We start from the raw sequence: 24,533 nt of genomic DNA, 5'->3' as shown, positions 1-24,533 counted from the left end.
CACATTTCATCCTCTTGCTCTCTCTCCTGACACTTCCTGTCCTGCTCTACTGAGTACTGTCAAGTAAAGGGAAAGAGTTTGAAAAATAAGAAACCCAAAATCAGTATGAGGTCTGTGATAATGTTGTTTACATTTCCCTTCATGTGTTTTCTTTTGGTAATACTGATCATTTTCCTTTGCCTATGTTAAGCTTTTATAAATGAAAAGCTTATACAAAAAACACTGGAAAAAACTTTTTTGTCTGGCTTATGCATAATAATTTAGCTACATGCAATTTATTTGAATCCATAGGAGTCTTCCATGCTACAGTTATGTATTACAGCTCATGACGCAGAGGTTGTGAAACAATTAAATGAAAAAAAAAAAACATTTTTGGGAAATATCTTTACACAACCACTTGAAAATGACATTCTAAAATTTCCATTGATCAAAGTGCTCTTTATTGACATTTAATATAACATTTTCTGATTTCCTCTTAGGTGGTTGTTGTGACAGTCTAATATATATACGTCAGCGAGACTATAAAGTCACTTTTTTCCGGTAAAAGAATTTCAGTGAGTCACTTAATATGTGCAGAATGACAGTGTGCTGATTAAGCAAAATGAAGTGAATTCTTTTAAAATACGATGATGAGTCAAAAAAGAACCTACATGTCTCTCATTTCCTCCTCTTTCCACAGAATATGAGAACATAATTCAATCATTTCAGGGTATTTTTATAATTCACAGAGATACTGTTTGAAATGTTTCAATACTGGTGTTCTGAACAATGAGTTTTACAACCAATGGCCAAACAAACATTTGATACTTCACATTAAGGAATATAAAAATGTTTTCCTTTTAAACTCTTTTCTCTAAGAAAAAAATCCAAACTTCCCAGATGCATCAGGACTTAGTTTCACATCGCCTTAACTGAAAGCAGCTGCACAAGAACTTTGCCTGAATAAAGTGTACATGCGTATGTACTAACAAAAATATGATTTAAATCAAGAAATACAGTGGCTTCAAAATTTTGCCCATCAGTCCACATCCAACATGTTTTCAAAACTGAAATCTCTCATTTACAAAAGTATTGACACCCTTAATTCAGTATTTTGCAGATGCCACGTTAATTTGTCAGCAATTATTAAATTCATTTTGATTAATTAATAATTTAATTAATTTTATTAAATTACTGACAAATAAAATAAATAAATGCCAAATAAATGAATAGATACAGTTTCTTCTTTGGTAAGTCTCTACAAGCTTTGCTCACCTGGATTTGGGCAGTTTGTCTAATTTTTCTTGGCAGATCCTCTCAAGCTCAGACAGATTGGATGCGAAGTGTCTGTGAGTCACCATCTTATGGTCTCTGCACAGATGTTCTGGGCTGTGGCTGGACCTCTCAAGCAAAGTCGGAGACTTGTCCTGCAGCTTCTCCAACACTGAGTAGTGGTATTCTTTTGGACGTTGTCCTGTTGAAAAGTGAACCATCGCTGCTGTCTCATCTCAGGTTGTTTACACTCTGCAGCACGTTTTCTTCAAGGACCTCTCTGTGTTTGGCCTCATTCATGCTTCCTCAATTCGGACTTCCTCAATTCTGATGCTTCTTGGCAGCAGGGTCTTCCTGTCCCTGGAATATGCACACTGACATGTTGCCAAAGTTGTACCAGTGTAAGGTCAAGTGGCAAGAAATAACATAAGATGCACTGTAATGGAGAATTTTATTCATTCGGCTCAGCCCTAATGTGAAACAAACGTTTAGTTGAATGTTTAATGTAATATGTATGCTTGGAAGTGTTTTAAATCGATTGGTACACCCATGTTTAGTTATGAAAAGTTCATGTTTATATTCTGGCCAGACAAGAAAAGAGTCTGAAAATCTGTTTCTAACTTAATTTATCTTGTGGGTCACTTTGAACAACATGATGGATGTAATTTTTTCTTTTACATAATACAAACATTAAAATTTAATACGTCTCAGTGTTTCAAACCGTGCAGAGTGCACAACACATCTCCCTGGCAACAACCTGTTAACATCTCTTTGCTGCAGCCCGGGATGTATGCCATTAAACTGCCTGTGAGTGTAACTCAGCTGCATACTCATGACGCATGTGAAGAGTCGAGCCTTTGATCCGGATCAGCAGGTCGGCTCCCAGTCGCCATCGGAGGAGGAAACTAAAATGCCCAACAATTGATTCATCAGTAACTTATTCAGAAATGTTCAGACAAATGTGTCTTTTCAAAAAACAAAGTGGTTACACATAGAAGTGTTTAGTAAAGTGGACAAAGATTTATTAGCTCCTGACCAGTGGCTGGCGGTAATGAGTCCTGTTAGCTAATATTGTTTACAACATTAAAAGACAAAAGCAAAACATTAAAGAAAGAAATTGAACCTGTTTAGTTTTTCTGTTCAATCACAGCAGAAAAGACCAAAGTCGACCATTCATCTGTCTGCCAGTTACTTATTTATGAAGACAATGCATTTTTACAAACTGATTTTAATCAGACGTGAGTGTTCGCAAGTTACACGAGCTTAAAGAGGACCAGTCAAGCATATATACAATAAAGATAATACACTTAATAATATAAAAGTAATAAAACAAAATATAAAACAAATATCACCTCATGAACTTGCAGCATTTGGAATCCAGTATTTCTGATGAAGTAATAAAAACAAGCCTTTACATATTCAGAAAGTAAAACTATTTTTTTTAAATAGAAAACAATTGCACTCCTTTGTACATTCATAAAGCTGACAATTTATATATATATATATATATATAAAAAAAAAAAAAATCAGATGAGCTTTACTTGCCAGCAGTCCAGAGCAAACCAACAAACAAAAGGAAAACTGTAGAAAATACATGTATTTCATTATGAAACCAAATCCTTCCTCTCAAACAGCGAGAAAGCAACAACAATAACAACACAACATCTGCCAGCCCATCTTCCATAAAATAGTGTGCTATTTACATCTTAAATATTTTCTCTTTTTTTCACAGACTCCGGTCAAAAAGTTTCCAGGAAACATTTTTTTTTTTTTAACTTTTTGTTTAGGTCTGCCTGGAGTACACAGATGTGTGATAGTGTTTTTCTTTATTTTAAGGCTTATCAGATTCATTACTGCAGACAGGTACTGTACACTCGGGGTGAAGTTATGAGCTTCCCTTATTACATCATATAATCAAAACCTTCTTACTCTGGCGTAGAAAAATCAGAGACAGGAAGAAGAATTTATCTTCCCATCTTGCCTTTATGACAAAATACCTCTAGGCTCCATGTGCATAGCTTGATACCATTTGGTGATATCTTAAAGACCTGACATTATCATGTGGCCCCTGTCTGTTACTCTTTCACATACATTTATCCCCCTGTTCACTTCGTCTTTACGCGTTTGTGTGTCGACTTTTTGACAATGTATTAGTGTCTTTCCGATTTGTACCTCCCATTTCCTTATTCATTTAATGGCTTATGAGCCTTAAAACACAACTCATCCTGAAGCATATTGACAAACATCTTCTCATACATCTTGTGTGTGGAGGTTGCTCCTATGATGCGGCTGATCTTCTTCAGGCCTTTCAGCAGATAGCGTGGCGCCCCCTGGCTGCGCAGCACCCTCAGACTGTGAGACAGACCTTTGGCTAGATCCAGCTCGTAGTTTGCTGTCTTCCAGAGGTGAAGAAGCTCCAGGATGTACTGTCTGGGCAGGCAGGTGGAGACCACGGCCCGGATGTCCTCCTGCTTTACTTTCACCCCTGGCAGGCTGTGGGTGACCTTCAGGAGGTCATCCAGGGTCAGGTTCTTCAGGCCGTTGCAGCGGGAGACCTTCCTCTCACAGTGATTCACACCTGGAGGGACGGGATACAAAAACATTAATACACAATTGCAGGGTTTGAAATAAGAATTGGCTAAAACTATAAAGTGCAGATTTTGTTTGTACCTTGAATGATGCCGTACAGCTTGTCCTGGTCTTTGTTCTGCTCCTTCCACAGTCGCAGCAGGTGGTGGACCTGCTGCTGAGGAGAGCAGGCCTTCTTCAGCCTCTCCAGGCTCTTACGATCCACCCTGCGCCCCGGAAGACTCTCCATCAGTCGCTCCAGGGGCACCGAGGACAGTCGCAGCGAGGCTAGATTCTGGAAGACTGCCTCCTCACACAGGGTCACATCTTTAAAAACAGTTTTAGATTTTTACATTATTATAACATTAAATGAAATATGATAATGCAGATAGACATAGTCCATGAAATAAATTATCAAACAAACTGGTGGAGCTGTAGGACTTCTGAAAGCTTAAAGCAAGAGGAAATCTCAAGAGCAATCTTACAAATAAAAAGTTATCAGTCCAGCGCACGCTGAGGTTTTGCTGCATCAGTCGTACTTGTTGTGGTATGACCAGTAGCTCATGGTGGCATATGTTAGCTAATGAAAGCAAACTTTAAATAGATATTGCTGCATAACTGACCCTACTGAGTCAGTTCACTGATGTAATAACACTTTTACCACTTACCAGCATTGGTCATTTGTGCCCACAGTGAGTGCAAAAACTATATAGTCTCACTTAAATCCTCTGACTGTGGCTTTATTACATGAGGATGAGAGGGAAATGGGGATGAAGAGGTAAATGTGCTCTTGAGGTTTTTTTCAGCAAATTCAATTATAAGCTTAGTGGGTGGTAGCTTCACATTATGCAAGTGAACTCGTGACCAGTTCTGCTCAAATTCATTCTCCACAGAGGATTCATTCATGGGACACAGGTGACATTCAGACTAGATTCTGATTGTGTGGTTTGGTCTCCAGGTCCCATCAGCCTGTTATATATCTGGATTTGTTTATGTGTGTTTGCGTGTGTGTGTGTGTAGAGTGTTGACTTGTTATGTGACCACAACAGAAACAAGGATTTCCTCTTTCTGTTCCCCATTGACGGCACAGAACCACTATTGACATGAGTGTGACCAGCGAAACCAAACTGAGCCTGCCTGTGTTCCTCTGCACCAAAGTGATTAGAGCTGCATAACCTACTGAAGTGAACTGATTTGAGCTGTCATGAAATGTGCTGCACTATCCTGCCGGGTTGCACCAGACATACGCCTATCGTATTTCATCAGTATGTGTCACACATTTCTGCAAGCCAAGATCTCACAAGCTTTCCTTATAAGGTAGAAGCATTTTTGTGAAGAGTAGCATTTTCTTTTCTTTTCTCTTCTCTTTTTTTGAAATCAGAGAAACCTTAGCCGTACCTGCTCCCATTACAGACAATCTGACACCAGTTCTATATCCAGGGCAGCCAAATCTGAAGATCATATGATTGCGACTGTCGTATAAGTGCAAAACATTTCTGCATTCATGTAGGTGTGAAAATATTTTCTGATTGACTTGCAAAAGCACGAGGGACACCAGCAAACATGAAAAAAATGTGAATTGAAACCGAGGTTGGTGTAGTATGATTGAGTTTAATGTTAGGAGGATATTAGTCTTGTTTCTCTGATGTCTGGATGTTGTAAGTGTGGTTTGGTCTATAATTGACGTTGACATCCCCGTGGTTATAACAAAATCACGTAGCTTTGGGAATCCCAACTGTTCCAGGATTTGCTGCAGGCAGCCTGTGGTTGTGTAGTTAACAGGAAGACAATTTGTGGATGAATGTATGATGAGAGCATCACCCTCCCAGAGGGACACCAGTGTGTGCTGCACAGTATGCATGAGTGAGCCCGGGTCTGTGCATCTGCATGTGTGTTCCTCGGTGACTGTGGTTTCTCAGCTCCTGGGAAGTCAGTGTCATATCTGAAGCTTGTCCTCAAAAATGAATTGTCAGCGGCTGTCATAGTTAAAGTCTGAGTAACAAAGACTAGCCAGCTCGTCTCTCATCTCATTTCGCCTTGACTCAGTTTCCTCTGTTATTGCAGCTTGAGGATGTGATAGTTAAAAAAGTAATTGACCCATCATGGGTCATTATGACATTAGTGCTTCAAACACCCCATTCAACCCTTTACTTTGGCTTTTCGCTCTTGTGTTGGTTTTCAGGCACGCAAGAATTTGGAAAAGAATGGAATCTGGACGATAAACCTGACCGAGGAAATTCCCTGCATTCAGGAATGAAAATGACCACATGTCTGACATAATTCTCTTCTGGTTGATTTTAAATTGTTGACAATTGAGGTTTACTCAAAATCATAATCACGTGTGTGCGTGCGTGTGTGTGTGCATGCGTGTGTGTGCGTGTGTGTGTATGTGTTGTGCACACACTGTACAAATGATATCTACCCTGATTCCAGCCTGCTTTTGAAAACGTATTAGAGATTGAGTCTCACTGCAGCAAGTATAGTGTGTTCTCACCAGTGTGGCACAAAGTGTGATGCTGAGAGCACTCCAGTGTTGCCGTCTTGTCCTGACATTGGCTGTCTGAAGTGGACGTGCCCCATCTCAGTGTCTTGTGGCCCAAATCAGAGCAGTTTGTGTGCGGTTGACACGGCTCGGTGGAGGAGCCGCCGGTGGAGAAATGACCAGCGGGACATTGCTCACAAACAGTGTCACTCACGGGTGTACCTGGCGGAGATACACACAGTATGTTGGTATATTAATTTTATGAATGAAAACATTATTCTGAGAGAGTTTATACAGTTAAAACACAATGTGTAATTTTAAACTGTGAGAAAACACACAATTGCAAATTTTTCTGATTTTTACTATCATCAGTTTCATCTTACACATCAAAGCATTTTTCAGCGTGAACATGATGTGCACAGTTTAGCTAATGAACCAAGGCGATGTGTTCCAAGAACTAAAACCACAGCGACATGTGACAACCCATCATGAAGACAAATGACTGTGTGATTATGAGAATGACTCACACTGGTCTTATTCACTACACACAAAACTTCCTCAGTTTCTATATCTATATTTAATTTTCACACTTTTCACACCCATTTTCACATTTCAAACACACTGTTTTAGCTAGAATATTATGTGCAATACTTCATATTATATGTATAATTTTATCAAAATATAAATGCATTAAAAAGTATGACAATAAAATGTCAATCTAAATTGACTGAGAGGAAAGAAATGTGCAATAATATTATCACATTATAAAATATGTAATAATAAAGTAATAATATAATTTGCAAATAATATCTGAAACAAATTATCAATCATATCACTCATTATGTACCTTTCATTATTGATTTATGTGTTTATTTCACCATAACTAGATGTAATAATGTGACCTACTTATCTAACCCAGGAAAAAATGACACCTTGCAACATTTTAACAAATCTACAGTGATACTATATTATGTTATTCAGAAGTTACCATGACACCTTTACAGTAAACCACGATAGCTTCTGGTACATGACCCAAGGCACACATGACGATATGACAGCCGGTTTATGGCTCACATCCTCATTTTTATTCTTATTGCTGAAGTATAGAAGTGAAAGCCTTGTGGGAGGATGAGCTACGCCTATATCAGATTTAACCTTTAACTAATTTCCCGCTATCAGGGCACAATGTGCTCTTTCTTGAAAACATTTCACCATTTAGCTTTAATGCATGAAACCACCAGCTGATATGCATAAAGCAAACTGCAAACTGCATATTTCCTGCACCACTGATGACAAAGCATGTACAATACAGGTCTGAGAATGTGTTAGCGTATATGCAATATGGTTTCATATGCTAGCGTGAGTCTTTTTTTTTGTTTTGTTTTTTTTAAGAATTTCCGCTGTCAGTGCAAAATCAGCTCGTTAGCACTTCACCATCATAAGAAATAGGTTTGGATGTATTTTAAAGCAGTTGCACTAGCTGTACTGTCTACACAATGAGGGGTATATTAATTAACTAAACTGACTGCAATCAAATGCATATTTAAAAAAAACATCTAAACATAAAGAAGAGCTGAAAGTCAGTTAGTCAATTAATTAATTACTTTAATTAGACTGAGAAAAATTATTTAGCAACTAATCAGTGTCTCAGCTGTAGTGACTTGCTTTGTTTTTCCATCTTATGAAATATTAAACCTTATAATAGCTTGATGAATCTGGTATCCCTGGTCAAATTGTACCTACTTATAGCATTTTCTTATTATCTGTCATTTTTTCAATCTGTTGTCTAATTTATTTTCATATTATTATGTGTTTTAGACTTTTTTTTTAAATCTGTTTTTGCATTGTTTTGTCTGCCAACTTTTTATGCTGTTGTTTAAGCCAGGTCAAAACAGGTTTCTAACCTCAATGGGACTTACCTGGTTAAGTAAAAATGTAATATATAAAAACAAATTTAAAAAATATATTTCGATTTCTCTGACAAATCAAGCTCTTTGATGTCATTACAGGGCATTACAGACCAAACAGTCAATCAGTCAAGAAAATAACCACAAGATGAATCAATAGTAACTGTTGCAGGCCTCATAATAAAGGAAAGACATTACATGTATTATTTAATTCCATAAATTATTGTTTCTTTCTTATATACCGTGTTCCCCTGTGTCTTTCCTAGCTGCTACTGCTCAATAAACTCAGTTTCCAAAAACACAGTTAAACCAGCTAGAAAGACTTAAAAATCCAAAAAGAGACAGAATCAAAACTAGAAACTGCCAAACCAGTAGATCAAGGACTGGAGTCATGAAAGGCATGTGTTGTCGGGAGACTGAACCATGGGTTTTCTAACATCCTGTGGTTTAAAGGTTTGAACCGCAACTCAAGGCATTACATAATAAGTCCTTCAGCTTCAAAAAGGGGAATCCCCTGAACTGCTGTCTCATGTCTGCAGTTTCAGTACTTTTCAAGTCCAATCATAGACCGATGTTAGAGGAATTTATGGGAAATGTTGTGTCATCTTTGAGCAGTGTCAGCGCTACAGGGGTCACATAATAACCAGCATCCATGGAAATATGTTGCTTCGTCTATGCAGATTTTGGTCTCAGGTCTAAGATGAAGTCATGAGAAGAGCGGTGCCAGTTCGTGCTGTGATTCCAGTTGAAATATCAGATTCTGTTCACTGGAATGTTGGAATTCAGCAACAGCCTGTCTTTATGTTGCCCACAATCACTAGTGACGCACGCAGGAGAAAATCTGCAAGGAATATCAGGTCAAATATATCCACCATGATAATGACATCCTTGGTTGCGCCTGGTTTAATAACTAGCTAAGATTGCATTTTGTGCTGTATTGTGAGGGAAAATGGAAAAAAAAAAAAATGTAATGACTGACACTGATGTTGACACCACAACAGATGCAGATGTGGCAAGAATCCTTTGGAATGACCTGGTTTTCTGCATGAATTAGTCATAAAATGTGATCCGATCATCATCTTAGTCACAAATGTACAGAAGCAGTGTCACCAAGCTAATATCACACAATCAATCCAAATCTTTTGAGTCTTTACTGAACACAACATTCACAGTGCTGGTGGAAAAAGTAAGTGAGCCCTTGGATTTGAAAACTGGTCAAACCTCTTTTGGCAGCAATAATCACAAACCTGCACAATGTTCAGGAGGGATTTTTGGACTGTTCTTCCTATAGAGCTGTTTCAGCTCAGTTATTTTCTTAGGATGTCTGGTGTGAGCAGCTCTCTTCAGGTCATTCCACAGCATCTACACTGAATTCAGGTCTGAGCTCTGACTGGGCCACTCCAAATGGTGGACTTTCATTCTCCAGTGGATTTAATTTCATGCTTATGGTCACTGTCCTCTGGCATCACCCAACTTCTACTGACCTTCAGCAGGGGGACAGCCACCCTGAAGATGTCCTGTAAGACACCTTAATAAACGTGGAAATTCATATTCTCCTTGATGACGGGGAGCTGTTTAGGCCTAAATCATGATGCTCCCTCGATCCTACCTCACCTTTGGGATGATATTTTCGTGTTAGTATGTAATGCCTTTCTATACCATGAAGCTGCATGTTCTTCCCAAACAAGTCAGCCTTAGTTTCATCAGTCTGTAAAACACTTTCCCAGTAGTGTTGTGGAGTGTCAAGCTGCTCTTTGGCAAACCTCAGGGGCACAGTAATGTTTTTTTTTTTTGGCTACATCTGTGGTGTCCATGGCAGGACAACATGCTCCATACAACCATGCACCATAATTTGGATATGGTAGACTAATGAAGAGAGATGTTAACCAGCTCCAATAATTATTGGAGCTGGTACCATGGAGTTATTTTAGCTGGACGTACACTTCTAGGGAGAGTAGCCACATTTCCATTTATAGACCCATTGTCTGACTGTGGCCTGATGACTATCTAAAGATCTGAGATGACTCTGTAACCCTCTCAGCTTTATGCAAATCATCAGTTCTTGATCATAAGTCTTCTGATGTCTTTGTTGTGAGGACTGGTTCACATCAGCAGTTTCTTGTGAAGACCAAACTCAAAATGTCAAAGTGTCTTTAACCCACACATCAAATCTTGTTTCATTGATTAGATTCTAGGTTTGATAACTCCTGACTCCATTCAACTTTTGTTGATGCCATTAGCCGAGGGGTTCACATAAGACAAAAGTCTACCCTGTGAGTGTTTGAGTAATGTTTTCAATATGGACAAAGACAATACAAAGATTTATGTGCTATTTGTTAAAATTGATTTTGTTTATAATTGTAACTTGATTGCGGATCAAACGAAGGTCGATTTATACATGAACAGAGTTCATTCCAAAGGGTTCACTTACTTTGTCTTTCCACTGTAATTGAGTTCTGAAGTGATGGTCTGCTGCTGTTTCAGATCTTAATAAGAATTTGTTCACACAATGACTTCAAAGAAATCTCTATGGTAGACAGTATATATGAGTCTGTTCAGGTTGAACCTGGTTTCAGAGAAATCTAAGAGGAAGCTCAGCTTCAGTAATGTAGGGGAAAGGTAATGCCATTTAATTGAGACAAAACAAACTGATCAGTGTCTTTAACATTTCCTCTTTAATTATGCTGTAAAATATGCATAATGATGTACAAAGAGGAACAAGTGATAAAGCACTTTGGAGGAAATGTCATTTTCTCTTGCTGATTTTAAAACAGCTGGAGATAAGACAGACCAGTCATCCTTTTTAACTGACAGATACTGTATATAACATCATAATCAAATACCTCTACAGTATATCACCATCACTGTTATAAACACCTGCTGGTACTCCTGCAGACAGGAACAGGAAGATAAGCTAAACATTTTTACAATTTTAGGATTGATTTTGGCTTTGTTTAATGCTGACAACTGCTGCAGAACATTTTGACAGTAAAGTATTATCTCAGGTAGAAGCCACAAAAGATATTAGGATCAACAGATTCATGTCAAATGTGAAGGGTGCTCACATTACTAATATGTAACTGAAGAATATTTAAAGCTTCAATAAAAACAAACATGAATTAGTCAACTTCCTTAATTCAGATAAACTCCCCCTAAATTAATCAAAACTGAGAGATAAAAGCCACGTACATACGGAGCTGTGAGGAAGTAAGGCCTGGACTTCATGGAAAATCACATTAAATCATTCAGATTCATTTGACACAAATTGCACACAGGTAAAATAAATTAAATATTAATCTCCCATATGATTGTATCCCATGACTGCATGGGATACAATCATATGGGAGATGGGATGCATTATCTTTTTGTCTTTGGACCAAGATCCAGAAGAAAGTGACAAAGAGAAAGTGACATTGTGGCCATACAACATAAAAGACAAAGTGTATATGCGATTTCGGTTGTGTGTGTGTGTGTGTGTGTGTGTGTGTGTGTGTGTGTGTGTGTGTGCTAATAAAAGAAAGAAAGAATTTCAACAGACAGACAAAGAGCCAGAGTCAAGCTTGGAAAAGAGATGTCTGCATCTGGAACACATCTGATTCACAGACGGAGAGGATGGCGAAAGAGACAGAGGGGCTTCCAGTGATAGGAGGAGACAGGGCAGCTCAATGTGAAAGAGTGATCTCTAACTGATGTGTGTCTTTGCATTGGCAGCGTGAGGGTTCCTTCCAGACATGCCGGTCCAGCATATTTGGAATTGAATTGATTTGAGAGAGTGGAAGAGTAAAGCAGTCGAGAAGATTAAAGGAAAGTCAAAATAAACAACTTTGGGTTTCTACTGAAAATACTATAAACGTATACACTACATACTGAACTGTATATAGATGCGTACACATGGTCACACTCATACTCACAGATCCACATGTATCCCCATAAACACACACACACGGACTGCACTTTTCTCACATTAAAGAGCTGAACTAAACTGAACTAAAGCAGTTGAGGCTGTCTGCTGACTGAATTCCTAATTTTCTCTGGTGAAGTACAGATACCTACTGTTATTCATTGGTTTTCTGATTCAAATCTAATTTATACGCTGAACGGATGGACAGAAAACCCACAATATAACTGAGTGTCTCCTTTATTAGATATACTGTATGTAAAACAAAAGCAATCTGCCATCACAAGTGACTTTACATAATAATAATAATAATAATCTTAATGTTCATCTGAGTCTTACCTAAAGCTGTCACTCCGTAGCCAGGTGGACAGGTGCTGTGTGTGATGCAGAACTCCACCACTAGGTGGAAACCTGGAGCACACTCACACAGCTGGTCATGGGTGCTGTTACAGTTCTGCTTCACTAACTGCTTCTCTTTACACACCTGAGGACAGCAAACACAGAGGGGCACCGTCAGACGCTACAAACCTACTGACACTGATGGGTGCTGCTACATTTACACAAGAGCATACAGAGGAGCACATTATTGATATGTACATATGTGCACAGGAAACATGGTAATGTAAGACGAAAAACAGGTTATGGTGAGTATAACGGTGCTGCTTCACAAGCTGCCTCCTCCTCTGTCTTTCAGGGAGATCAAAATATTTAAAAGAGTAACTGGTTGAAATAAACATTTAACAAATCTCAGTATCATTTAGAAAATAATTTTCTTCTTTGGAAAAAGTCTGATATCGAAATTCTGATTGATATGCTTCAATAGTGACACCTGCAGGGCAGGACAGGGGAGAGAGCAGTCTGTGAAGTGATGGTGGGGGACAGAGGAGGATAGACTCCTGCTGTCCCCCTTATGGAAGTATTTCTTATATTAATTTAATGTAATTATTCTTTTATGCTAATCTGTGATTGGCCAAAACACGTAAAATAATGCTCCAACAGAGGACGTCCTCCCTAACCAGTCCACAACCAGAATTTCTCTACCACTGTATTTTATGTGATTGTGACAAACTGGTGGTGAAGTGATAGATTCATACAGAAGTAGCATCTTAGAAAATAAATTATAACAGGTCCATTGCAAAACACGTAACTTGAATATACAATTATTTAGAGTCCAAAATTCCCTTGTTCAGATTTCCCTTTCTCTTTTTTATCAAGTAGTAGCAATAGCTACTTGTGTTAACCAATGCAACAGTTAGCTTGTAGTAGCAGCTCTGAAGATTTGGACTGTGGGGCGTGGCAGTGGCAGAACACCGCCAGGGAGGGGATGGAGAGCTCCGCACTGATGTTGCAGCCTCAGGCCTTGCTGCTTCGCTGGAGACGTGTGGTGGCTCGACAACATGCTGCTGCACTCTGCTCCCTGGATCCCAGTAAGGGTGACGGACTGCTGCACAGGCTGCGCGGCGTGGAGGATGTTCAAGTGAGTCAAGTGAGTCTTACATGATCCAAAGAAGCCAGCCAGCCTTTATCTCTGTCTTGCTCTTGATAGACCGGACGCAACAACCGGCCTCACAGCAGCTATAAGGATAATCTCCCAACATGTAAAGCGGAGTGGAAACCTCCCACAGACTGAAGGACTCCTAACACACTTCATTATTGCTTTGTTTTTAACAATTCCAGATTTTAATGATTATGTTTTTCCCTTTTAATTTAGGGTGTTGTGTAAAATTCCCACTTTAACGTATTGGGTGCTGCATCACCCCATGTTGGACTGACAGGCTTCTGGTGATACATTAGGCACACTACACCCGGTTCATTCAAATCCAGAGTCCACAGTGATTGTTCTTAAGAAATCTTGCAAACCATTGTTTTACTGCTTACTTTTTACTTAAGCCAACTAGCGTAAAATAACATGACACTGTGGGTTGGTTTTCCTCATGTCCTCCCCAATTTTTTGAGCCCCCAGCTGCCACTGAGATACATATAGTATCTTAAAAAATGATAGCACACTAGCACAGGAATATAAAAACACCTCAAGGAGACCATAACAATAGTGGCCGTATTACATAATTTATCCAGAGTGGCAGAGAGGAAAACATCTAAACTCTGGGGGAAGATCACTCCACCACAATGAGCACATTCAGACTTTACTTTTAGAAACAACAACTGAAGTGGAAACGCTGGTTTCAAAAAATGACAGATGCTGTACCAAAATGTAAACAAACAGTATGGTCATGCATTTAAGGAAAAGACACCAGAAAAACCACAAAGGAGTAGCATAAAGGACAAGCCGTAGGAAGAAAACATTAACTTTAGCAGAGTTCCTGACCATGATATGCTGCAAGTTCAGATTTGGCTGATTCACTCAAGTGTGAGTAGATACACAATGGAGATACAGAAACTGGTGTTTTCTCATGAGAACTACAGTCACACCGCTTAAAGTGCACAGGGCCTCAATCAGAAATGCAGCTTAGGGGCCTGTTAAGATGAAAAACAGAGAATTAAATATCAAGATGATGTGTAAACATTTTGGTCCTTATACATACCGAGGTGCAGTATTGGCACGTATCGCCCCAGTGCCAGTTCTCAGCAAAATGCCTCTCAGGACAGGGCTGACACTCTGTGGGTGTGTCAGCGGTGCAGTGTTGCTTCACGGCTGTGCCAGGAGGGCACTGGTCACACAGAAGGAGGTCAGATGTCACAGGGTCGCGATACTGGTACTTTGGCGGTATGGCCTGCTGCTGGAAGGCCCAGGACAGAGAAGCTGTGAAGAGCTGTAACAGAGGGAAAGTAGCACTGAGTCAACAGCAGTGACAAAGTCTCTAATAAAAACCCGTCTCGTGCACAGCTCCTCTTTGGCTAAAGGTTCAGATATTTTTATATTTTGGAGCACTCGCCAACCCAAAGCTTCCAGTAAGTAAGAGTTGAAAGAAAGGTCAGCGCTGTAAAGTTGAAGCTCCTGGTGGACACGCAGTGCTAAAGTGATTTCCTCTGCTTTAGAGAGTGAAGTTCAGTGAGTCGTGGGAGAAATTCAGAAGCAGTTTCATGGACACAGATTACTGCACAGGACCAACCTTTCAAACGGTAATGACAGTAAAATTTTAATCTTTACACATTTGCTGACTGTTTATGTTCCTGAAATCATAATCATTACTTTACTAAATGCTCTGAGCATGATTTTATCCTGACTATTAGACCTGATTAGGGTTTCGGATTTATTTTCTTGCACTTTTGGCATATTGTCCTGACATTTTAACGGTTTTCCAAAGCTTTTAAACAAATTCAGATGTTTCAGTCATGCCAGCATTCTGCTCATATTAAATTAAAATTTAATAGCCTATGACACAGGATTGTAGACATTAATTGTTCAGCCCTGTGTTCTCTGACCTCACCAGTGATCTACTCATGTCAGCAGCTCTGTAAGATAGGCTGCTTTGTAGCTGAAAAGCATCTGAAGTGATTCCAGGGTGATCTACAGCAGTTTAATAACGCCCTGGAGCAAGAGCAGACCACACCCATATATCTTTTTCCCCCCTAAAAGCAACCCATCCGTATGGACGCATTGTACAGTGGGTGGCTGCTGGCGAGCCTCTGAGACGGACATATGTAGCTATTTCCTCAAAAACAAGCCCATGTATCATCGCCTGAGCAGAAACTTTGGCCTAACCTAAAATCTAAGATATCAGTTGGTGCACATGTTTGACTTGCAGCCATGCAGCTGGTCGAGGCCACATGCAGACCAGATGTCACACAACAGGCCCCTTCCACCCTGAAGGCCCTCAGCCATTGGCTCTGTGGACTTTCCCGTTGGCCAGGATACATCCTCGCTGCTTGGACAAACTAACAATAGGCCGTCCTTGCATTGTGTGTGTGTGTGTGTGTGTGTGTGTGTGTGTATGTGTGTTTATGCATGTATGTGGTTTTCTGCTTTCCACCATCTTTGTGTGTGCATCTTCAAAAACAAACGAATCCATACAACAAACAACTAACTACAAAACATTCATGCATGTGCGTGTAGGAGTGCACGCATGCAGGAATGAGTGTGTTGCTGCATATTTGCGTGTGTGTGTGCGTGCACATATATATATCCTTGTTCATTTCCAATTACTGTCTTCCTCAGTGTTGGTCTGTGTGCTCTGTGGTCTCCTCTCCTGGCTGCTGTTCATAAAGAGAACTGTTGGAGGTTACTGGGCTTTCCCCATTCACCACCAGAATACATAACACACCACTGACCTCCTTCCTGTGTGTGTGTATTTGTCTTCATCCCATTTACCTTAAGTACATAACTTGCCACAACAAAACACTGTCTACTATAGTAAGTGTACAAGTGTGTCAAACAAAAGAAGAAATCATTCGAAAGAGTGTTATTTTCAGTGTATGTGTGTGTGTGTTTGTGTGTGTGTGTGCACACGTGAGGTTGTGCATCTTTCATTTGTTACAAAATACCACAGAAACCTTTTCATCAAAAAGGTGTGGGAGAGACACCATCTGCCATATTGATCTTATCTGCTGTTCATGTAGATGTGTAACTATATTCGTGTGTTCTCCCCTCATGATTTATGACACTATACATATTTGCCCATATATTTACAGTGCATCAGCCTGAAATGATGCAAAACATGAAGAAGAAAAAAAATGTGTGGGTTCACTTTGAATCCTTCCATTTCTGTTTCCTTTTGCAATGGAGGTCATTGCAAAAGAAAAAGTAAAAATAGATGAATGGGTTTCACACACCATAATAGAAACCCAAGCTTCAAGCAGCCCGGCGAGCGCAGCGGTTTTCCCGGCAAAACCTATCGACCTCTGAGCACAACATTTGGTAGAAGGCTTTCAGGGTACCGCCACTTGCTGTGCAGTACCCTGACTGCATGTGTTTGTTTGTAGTATGGGTGGCCCCAGCGGGACTCAAACCCATAATCATAGTCTCGCTCTTCAAATTAAGAGGCGTATGTACACACTATTAACCCGTGAGACCACATCCAATCAATTCAGAAACATCAGGAGGGTGGAGTGCACTGAGGGTCCGACAGAGGGTCACCTGGGTTTTAGTTCGAGTCAGGATGAGTTTACTGGCTGAACTGGAGCCTCCTCTGTCATCAGAGCCAATGAGCCTGTGCACATGTGGAAGGGGTCAGGTTCGTACTGTTTTTCAAACCCTTCGTACAGCACAGTACTTTGGCAGACTATATATATATTAAAGGAAAAGAGTAAGAACAGTAATGTATGTTGAAAAAAATCAAAGCACAAAGGACATATACGTGCTCATGGATGTTTATGATAATAAATCAGATAAATCCCTTTCAAACGATTAAAAACATATTATATTATATGTCCGGTACAACCTTTGCTGCTTCTCATTCATTCTTTTATTTTTTCTGATTTCATGCGCCATTAAACCCGTGCAACAAAATAAATGAGGCTCACTGCTAAAATAATAATGAAAAAAAATAGAGGTCATCACTGGTGAGGCATGTGAGCTCACACTGAATACCATTGTAGTCTGGAATCAATTAGCTTCTACTTTCTACACCTCGCTTTGAGGAGGATATTCAACAGACATGACCCATTTCTAGTGGCTTTTACTTGAATAATGTCCGATAAACACACTGGGTGACTGAGTCAAACTTAAGTCAATCTAGATTTTAAATCTAAGATTATATGACATACACATAAACATTTTTCCACTGACAAACCTGGGAAATGTTTAATTTCTTTCATTAACTGCTCATGTCAAACTCTTGTGAAACAGCCAGCACATTAGCCTTCTGCTACAGAAGACGAGACAAACTGTCAACTTTTTAAGAATGAACTAATTGGGAAGATATCCTTTGGCGTGCAAGAGTTCATCTATCAGCAGCTAAAAGAGATATTGAACTTTTCACCCTCCTTGTCGCCTTAGAAGCTGCCATCTGACGACATCACGGACGACCACTGGAAACCCAAATTACACAGCAGCTAGGGGCCACTGACAGCCATAATTATACTGTTAGCATCATCAGAGCAGAGCTCAGCGAGAGTCATATCCTACATGGAGCACAGCCAGCTGAGAGGAAAGGATGGATGAAAGTATGAAGGTAATGATACAGTCTTACCTTCCCTAAGCAACTGCCGTGAAGAGTCCCTTGAGCAAGACACAGCAGCTGTTATGTAAATGATTGTAACTGATGAGAGCAGGATGTGAAACAGCTTGTTGGAAAAAGCGGGATCACTCAGTCGCCATTTCCCAGACAAATAATGGTTCAAATAAAAACACTACATATTTACACTGGTCAAATCATCTTCATCTTCATCTGATATACTTTTCTTATGTCAACAATGCCAGTAAATCCCATTTGAGGTACAACTTGTGTTTATGCAGGGCGAAGACAATTTTTTTTTTTTTTACTAGTTCTTTAAGAAAAAACATGTCATTTAACAGATGTTATCCTCTTGAATGAAACAAACAGCAAAAGTGTACTCCAGTCTGTAAGTGTGGGGATACACAAGGCCATGCTGTATCGGGGAGATGGATTACGCTTCCCACAACAGGCAGCACACACGAGACACAGTGAGAACTCCAGTTAGAAGGGCGCTAGCCTTTTCTTTGACGGCTGCTTCCACACTCTGTGTTTATCTATAGAAACATACTTTGACCAAAACATTTAATATGGTTTTGATTGCAATAATTCCTTAAATAATGCCAGTCCTTTGGCTTAGGAGGGGTTTTGCTTTTCTATGTCCTGTAAGTTGTCAAAAATAACATAATAATGATAATCTGCAGTAATGTGTTATGACGGCTTTGTATTTTGGTGACACAGGCTCAACTGCATTTGAGCGCTGCATGACAGATGGACTGTAGTGGCATAAGTACAGAGTTCAGACACCTGACAAAAATAGTCTCAAAAATGATCACACATGCTTTCCATATGAGCTCGTAAAGATAGCAGCGTCTACAGATAAGGGGTGATATGTGCTCATTCATTTTACACATCTGTGAAAACATATTGAATTAATTAATAAATATAAGTTAGAGCTAAATGTGTTCAAAAAAGCAGTGGACATGTAACTGGATGACAGTGTCTTATCTTTGACAAATATATTTTGATTTGTTCTTATGTGATACAAAAGGTAAATAGATAAATATGACACAATCAGTTAGGGCAGGAAAAGAAAAGTAAAAAAAACTACTGAATGTAATTCAGTAAATCACAATTACGTTTTGAAATAGAAAAACATGCCCTCCCTCCTGTTTGGCAGTGGAAGCTTTGAAAAATGCATCCAGAGGAAATTAGCCAGAGTATTTAGCTAACTTCCAGCAGACGGGGGTTGAGGCTCAGGGGTTACACTGAATGTGCAGCACAGTGAAATTCAAAGAAAGAGGAGAATCAGAGTTTGGCTTGCCTGAGGTCAGCTTTAAATTCGTGGCATGAGGAGAAGAGCCATGGCACAAAGGGACCAAACCACACTACACCAGCTCATCCACCAGGCACATGGCTTCAGTTAACTGTTGAACGCAGGTGGTCTGAGGGGGGATTCCAACTGTGCATGTGTGTGAGTGCGTGTGTGTGTGCATGTGTGTGTGCGTTCATATGAATATGGACTATGATCTGTTTTCGGTCATACACAGACAGAGAGACTCTTGCTATATCATCAGACATCTATCATTAAACGGTTATTGAAAATTCAAAGCTATTTCAATAATGCAGTGTTATATTACATATATATATGTTCAATAATGCACTCCACACACTCCTCCCATTATCTATATAACAGTGCTTCTGATTTTGAATTTGCTGCTAAATTGATCAATGATCTTAATGATTAAACTGAACTGAGTCTGAATTTATGTGCGTGATCAATACGAAACATGACCTGAAAATTTAAAACATTTTAATGCTGTTTGGTCATTTAACTAACCCCAGACAGTATATTTCAAACAAAGCTGAATTTGCAAAAACATTTTTCAATTCTATTTTCTGATGAATAATCAATATGTCATGTCAATTAGAGATGAAATGTTGATTAATTGGCCTTAATGAGAAGTGTTCTCTGGCTCAAGCTTCTTAATTGTGATATTTTCTCATTCTCTTTGTTTTCTAAGACATTAAACTCAATATCTTTCGTTTCTGGGCTGTTGGTCGGACAAAACAAGAACCCCGAATATGTCCACTTGGGCTTTTTTTTAATTTTTATTATTTCCTGACATTTTATAAACCAAATGATTATTCACTTACTAGAGAAAATAATCATAGGTTGCAGTCCTAATGTCGATTTTCAAAAGAAGAAAGATTTTTTAGTTCTCCTCCTTTTGTCCAGAAACTCAGACCAGCAACTCTTGAAACAAATATAGAAAAATCATCCAGTGTCATATGAGTCCAATCGGTAGAGGAATGTAACTCAAGTTCTGGACTTAAGTATATTTTATGATGCTCCATTACACTTCAGAGGGAACTAAATACCAGTTACTTTACAGATTAAGAGAAAAAAAAAAGAAAACGTGATAAAATCATAAAATACAATGTAATGTTTAAGATTAAAGCAGTGGTTTCAAATCTGTTTGGTTTGTGACCCCTGACAAAAAAGGCAGTGTCTATCTGGGGCTTTTGGTCACATTTAAGATGCCTAGCAGTTGTTAGCAATTCCACCTTAAACTTTTTGGGTGGTTTCAGTTTGAAGCCCAAAGATATAAAATTATCCAATATTTAAAAAAAAGCAAATATCCAAAAATGAATAAAAGTTTGTGCAACTTTTCATCTTTGCTACGCCATGAATCATCTCCAAAACCCTTCAGATTTATCTTGTGACTCTCTGCAGAGGCACAAACCCCCTGGTTGGGAACCCCTGGACAAAACTAAACTTAAAAACTTCAATAAACCCATTTACTTCAGTAAGATTTTAAATGCATTTAGTTTTACTTATGATGGAGTGTTTTTACAGCATGTATTGAAACTTTTAAAGTGAATGATCTTGATATGGGTATGGAAAAAAATAAAATAAAACAGTAGCTGCATTTATTTGGAATAGTTTAGAGATTTAAACAGGAAGATTTATATTTTCTGGCTGTCAAGATTTTAAGCAAAATAAATCAAACTCCCCTCATGCTCTTGCATATCTAGTGTCAGATAAACGTTCATCAGAGACATTTGCATCACATCAGTTATGCTGTTTTTAATATGACATAAAACAAAGATGAAGGCCTGTGTGCGACCATGACACTAATACAACAGTTGTATCTCTTTTGCCTACTCTCTTTCTGCTCTTTGTGTCTCTTAATCACACAAACACATCCCCGCCCACACACACACACACATCCCCGCCCACACACACACACACACACACACACACACACACATCTGCTATCAATACTGTTGAATGAAAAGGGGAAGTTAGGTGTGCGGAAGTAGCTTCCAGTGGTAATCGTTGCTTTCTGAATAAACGTTTGTACTTGTTTGTTTAAAACATGTTGATCCTGTACCTTTACACACCCTCTGTATGTACCCTCACTTCCTCACCCTTTCTCCAGTGTTTGTCTACAAAAAAAAAAAATGAAAAGAAAGAAAGAAAGAAAAGAAAAGAAATCATGTCGAGTCTGGCCAAGCGACCTCTCCGTAGCTTTGCCTATCTGCGTGTGAACCTGGTGCTAGGTTTGGGGAAGTTGGCAGCTGATGCCAACGGCCACAACAGAGAGTAAAGGAGAGGAGACATAAAGATAAAGACTGCCCCGATAAGAGATAGTACATACCTCGCTTTTCCACCACACATAACGTGAAATATGTCAACAAAAACCCAAACAAAAATCAGCCTGGTATCACCAAATGGCATATGAATAAGTTTCCCAGGTCATTTCGCATGTTATCGCTATGCATATGTAGCTTTTCATGTGTCACTTCACATCATATAATTTTTCTACTGAGTCCTAGCCCAAACCCATCACTTAAAAGACCAAAATAACACGTGAAAAGATTGAACCGCATGCGAAATATTCTTAAAAGTGGCGTACTATTTATATTCCATCCCATGATGTCATGCAGGTTTTCAGCAGACAGGACAACCACATGTTTCAGGAGGATGCAGGCGAACAGGAAGAGCACACAGGTGTATGAGGTGCATTTTCCACAGTGACCTGTAGACAAAACAATGTTTTGGACACAAAATTGTCCCTTTAATATAGACTTACTTACAGACTGACTGAGCGGCTGGGTGTTTGACGAGTAGAAAAACAGACGCAAAAGGTTTGGGAGACCCAGAGCTGTGCAGATGGACTTATTGGCTAGATGTTGACAGTCGGGACTGACTGACTGGTTGGACGACTGACTCACTAGTTGGCGAAATAGATGCTTGTGCGGTGAGCCAAATAACTGTCTGACTAACTGAATGAAGGATAAACATAAGCGCACTACGTCAGAACACAACTGTAACAACAAAATATTTGCCTATTTTAGGTCAATGGAAGAGTACAGACAGAGGAAATCCTCTGCATGGATGGTGACATATTAAATGATGGAAGAAAGCACATGTCAACACACACATTCAGTTATATTTCACCGCCTTCTACACCTACTTAAAACAACACATGTTAACTGACCATGCACTGCACAAAATCTCTGTCTCACACACACACACATGCACATACACATACACACACGCACACGCACAGGCACACACGGGTACGGGCAAACAAACATGTAGCCCACAAAGCTAGATAGTGGGTCCAGTGTTGTTGCATAGCTATCGCGTACAATCTCTTTCTGCCCTGATACACATCTGTACGTGAACATATGCAAAACCCACAAAGGCCCCAACACAGCCCAACATGCAAAACACACAAAATGAAATAACTGCTCTGTGCCCCAGAGGCACACATTTAAAAACCGCCTGAGAGGCGTTGTAGAGCGAATTAGTGTGAAGACGGACCTACAGTGAACACCACCTACTGGCAACAAACCGCATGTCTCTATTTTGACAGTGTAAAGTTTCATTCATTTCAAACATGCTATAGGAAATGTGACCCAAAGTAAACTTCCATTCATTGATTTGAATCATAGATCTTGTTTGTTGGTCCCTTTTGTGGGCGCTGAGTGAATAAGAAGGTGGGCAGAGCTTCAGCTCCATTCATCATCAAAGGCAAACAACCTCCATTATAAACAAAGTATGATTTATTTCAAAGACTGAATTTTCCTTTAAAAGATCTCACAATCATTTAGCACTAGGAAACATACTACATTTGATACTCGCTGTCATTAGTGCTATAAACCCACAGAAGCTGGACACAAACACCACAAAACATTGTATTATCTCATGCAACAGCTACACAAATTACATCTTCAGTGGTTAAAGTTGAAACAGCTTCAACATAAACTAAATATTACCTGCACAAGCTTGTGTTGCAGGGCTGCTATATGAAACTGTATTACATTGTCAGGTGTTATTTTGTCCACACCCTCTGCCTAGTAAATATTCATGTCAGCCCTCACAAACTAGGTTTAGGTGCATTTGCCCTCCGTTCCCTGCTGGTATTTCACAGCAAGAAAATCAACCCCAGTGAGGGAGGTGTCATGATCCCAGTGTCATGCAAATATACTACACAAATACTGTAGCCTGATATAGTGGAGGGATTTTATTTTTAGCTTTTAGATGAGTCACACATGCATGCCATGTAAAACAGGTATAATGTATAAGGAAAACGGTCTGAGTATGTACTCAAGTAGCCTGATGCTCGCAATGGTATAAACCTGTAAGAGATCGTTTCCTAAAAACCAGTGATGGAGAAAACAAGCTGCCACCAAAACATCTGATAACTGGCTGTTATGCACACTGATTATTATCATTATGGTTATTATCATTGTCCCCCTGTGAGAAATTAGTCATCATCAAACTACCTGCACAGGCTGTACAGACGGAGACATGCCATGCGAATACTTTGCTTTTTCTGTCTTATTCTCTACTGTGAATAAATCTGAACTAAGGCGATTGCCCGTAGCTACCAAAACTGACTCAACACGCGTGTGTGTAGAGCAATAATAATCCACGTCTCGCAAGAATCCCACCGAAAGAAATAACTTAAAAGTATGAAATGTGAGTCCTTCAGTAAGTAAGTGTCAGATCAGATCAGCGAAGCATGTAGAAGAGCAGCAGACAGATACTCTGGTTACTCACCACTATCAGTTTCATGGCGGGGTTGGATTTCACAATCCGAGCGCTCATCTCCTCTGCGTAAAAGTGAACTGCGGTGTGATTGGGGTCTCCATCACAGATCGGTACTTATACGGTACACAGAGAGAGAGGGAGAGAGGGAGAGAAAGGGAGAGAGAGAGAGAGAGAGAGAGAGAGAGAGAGAGAGCATGTGCCCACCCACCTAGCTGTTATCCAGTGCACAGCCCTCTCTCTGTCTGCCCATGTTTCTCCCTCGCCCTTCAGTCCTAAAAATAAACCGTTGCATCCTCAGGAGTTG

At 39.6% G+C, this 24,533-nt stretch overlaps 1 protein-coding gene across 1 annotated transcript; it reads right to left on the bottom strand.

The window, feature by feature from the left end:
- Positions 1–2,271: 2,271 nt before the first annotated feature.
- On the bottom strand, positions 2,272–24,317 carry tnfrsf11b (TNF receptor superfamily member 11b). Its single transcript, XM_022753488.1, has 6 exons — positions 24,239–24,317; positions 14,650–14,877; positions 12,446–12,590; positions 6,314–6,523; positions 3,922–4,146; positions 2,272–3,829 (listed from the first exon to the last, which is right to left on the bottom strand). Exons 1-6 carry the CDS (start codon positions 24,284–24,286, stop codon positions 3,435–3,437), a joined length of 1,251 nt encoding a protein of 416 aa, XP_022609209.1. The 5' UTR covers positions 24,287–24,317; the 3' UTR covers positions 2,272–3,434.
- Between the last annotated feature and the right edge of the window lie 216 nt (positions 24,318–24,533).

This window comes from Seriola dumerili, unplaced genomic scaffold, assembly GCF_002260705.1.
Source record: "Seriola dumerili isolate Sdu_G_001 unplaced genomic scaffold, Sdu_1.0 BDQW01000191.1, whole genome shotgun sequence".
Lineage (NCBI taxonomy): Eukaryota > Metazoa > Chordata > Actinopteri > Carangiformes > Carangidae > Seriola > Seriola dumerili.
This window is presented reverse-complemented; position numbering and strand designations above follow the sequence as displayed.

Coding starts and splice junctions, on each gene's coding strand:
- tnfrsf11b (XM_022753488.1), bottom strand. CDS start 24,286: ATGAGCGCTCGGATTGTGAAATCCAACCCCGCCATGAAACTGATAGTG. Junction 6,524..12,445: donor CTACGGAGTGACAGCTTTAG/GTAAGACTCAGA, acceptor TATCTCCGCCAG/GTACACCCGTGAGTGACACT. Junction 4,147..6,313: donor TCACACTTTGTGCCACACTG/GTGAGAACACAC, acceptor CTGTTTTTAAAG/ATGTGACCCTGTGTGAGGAG.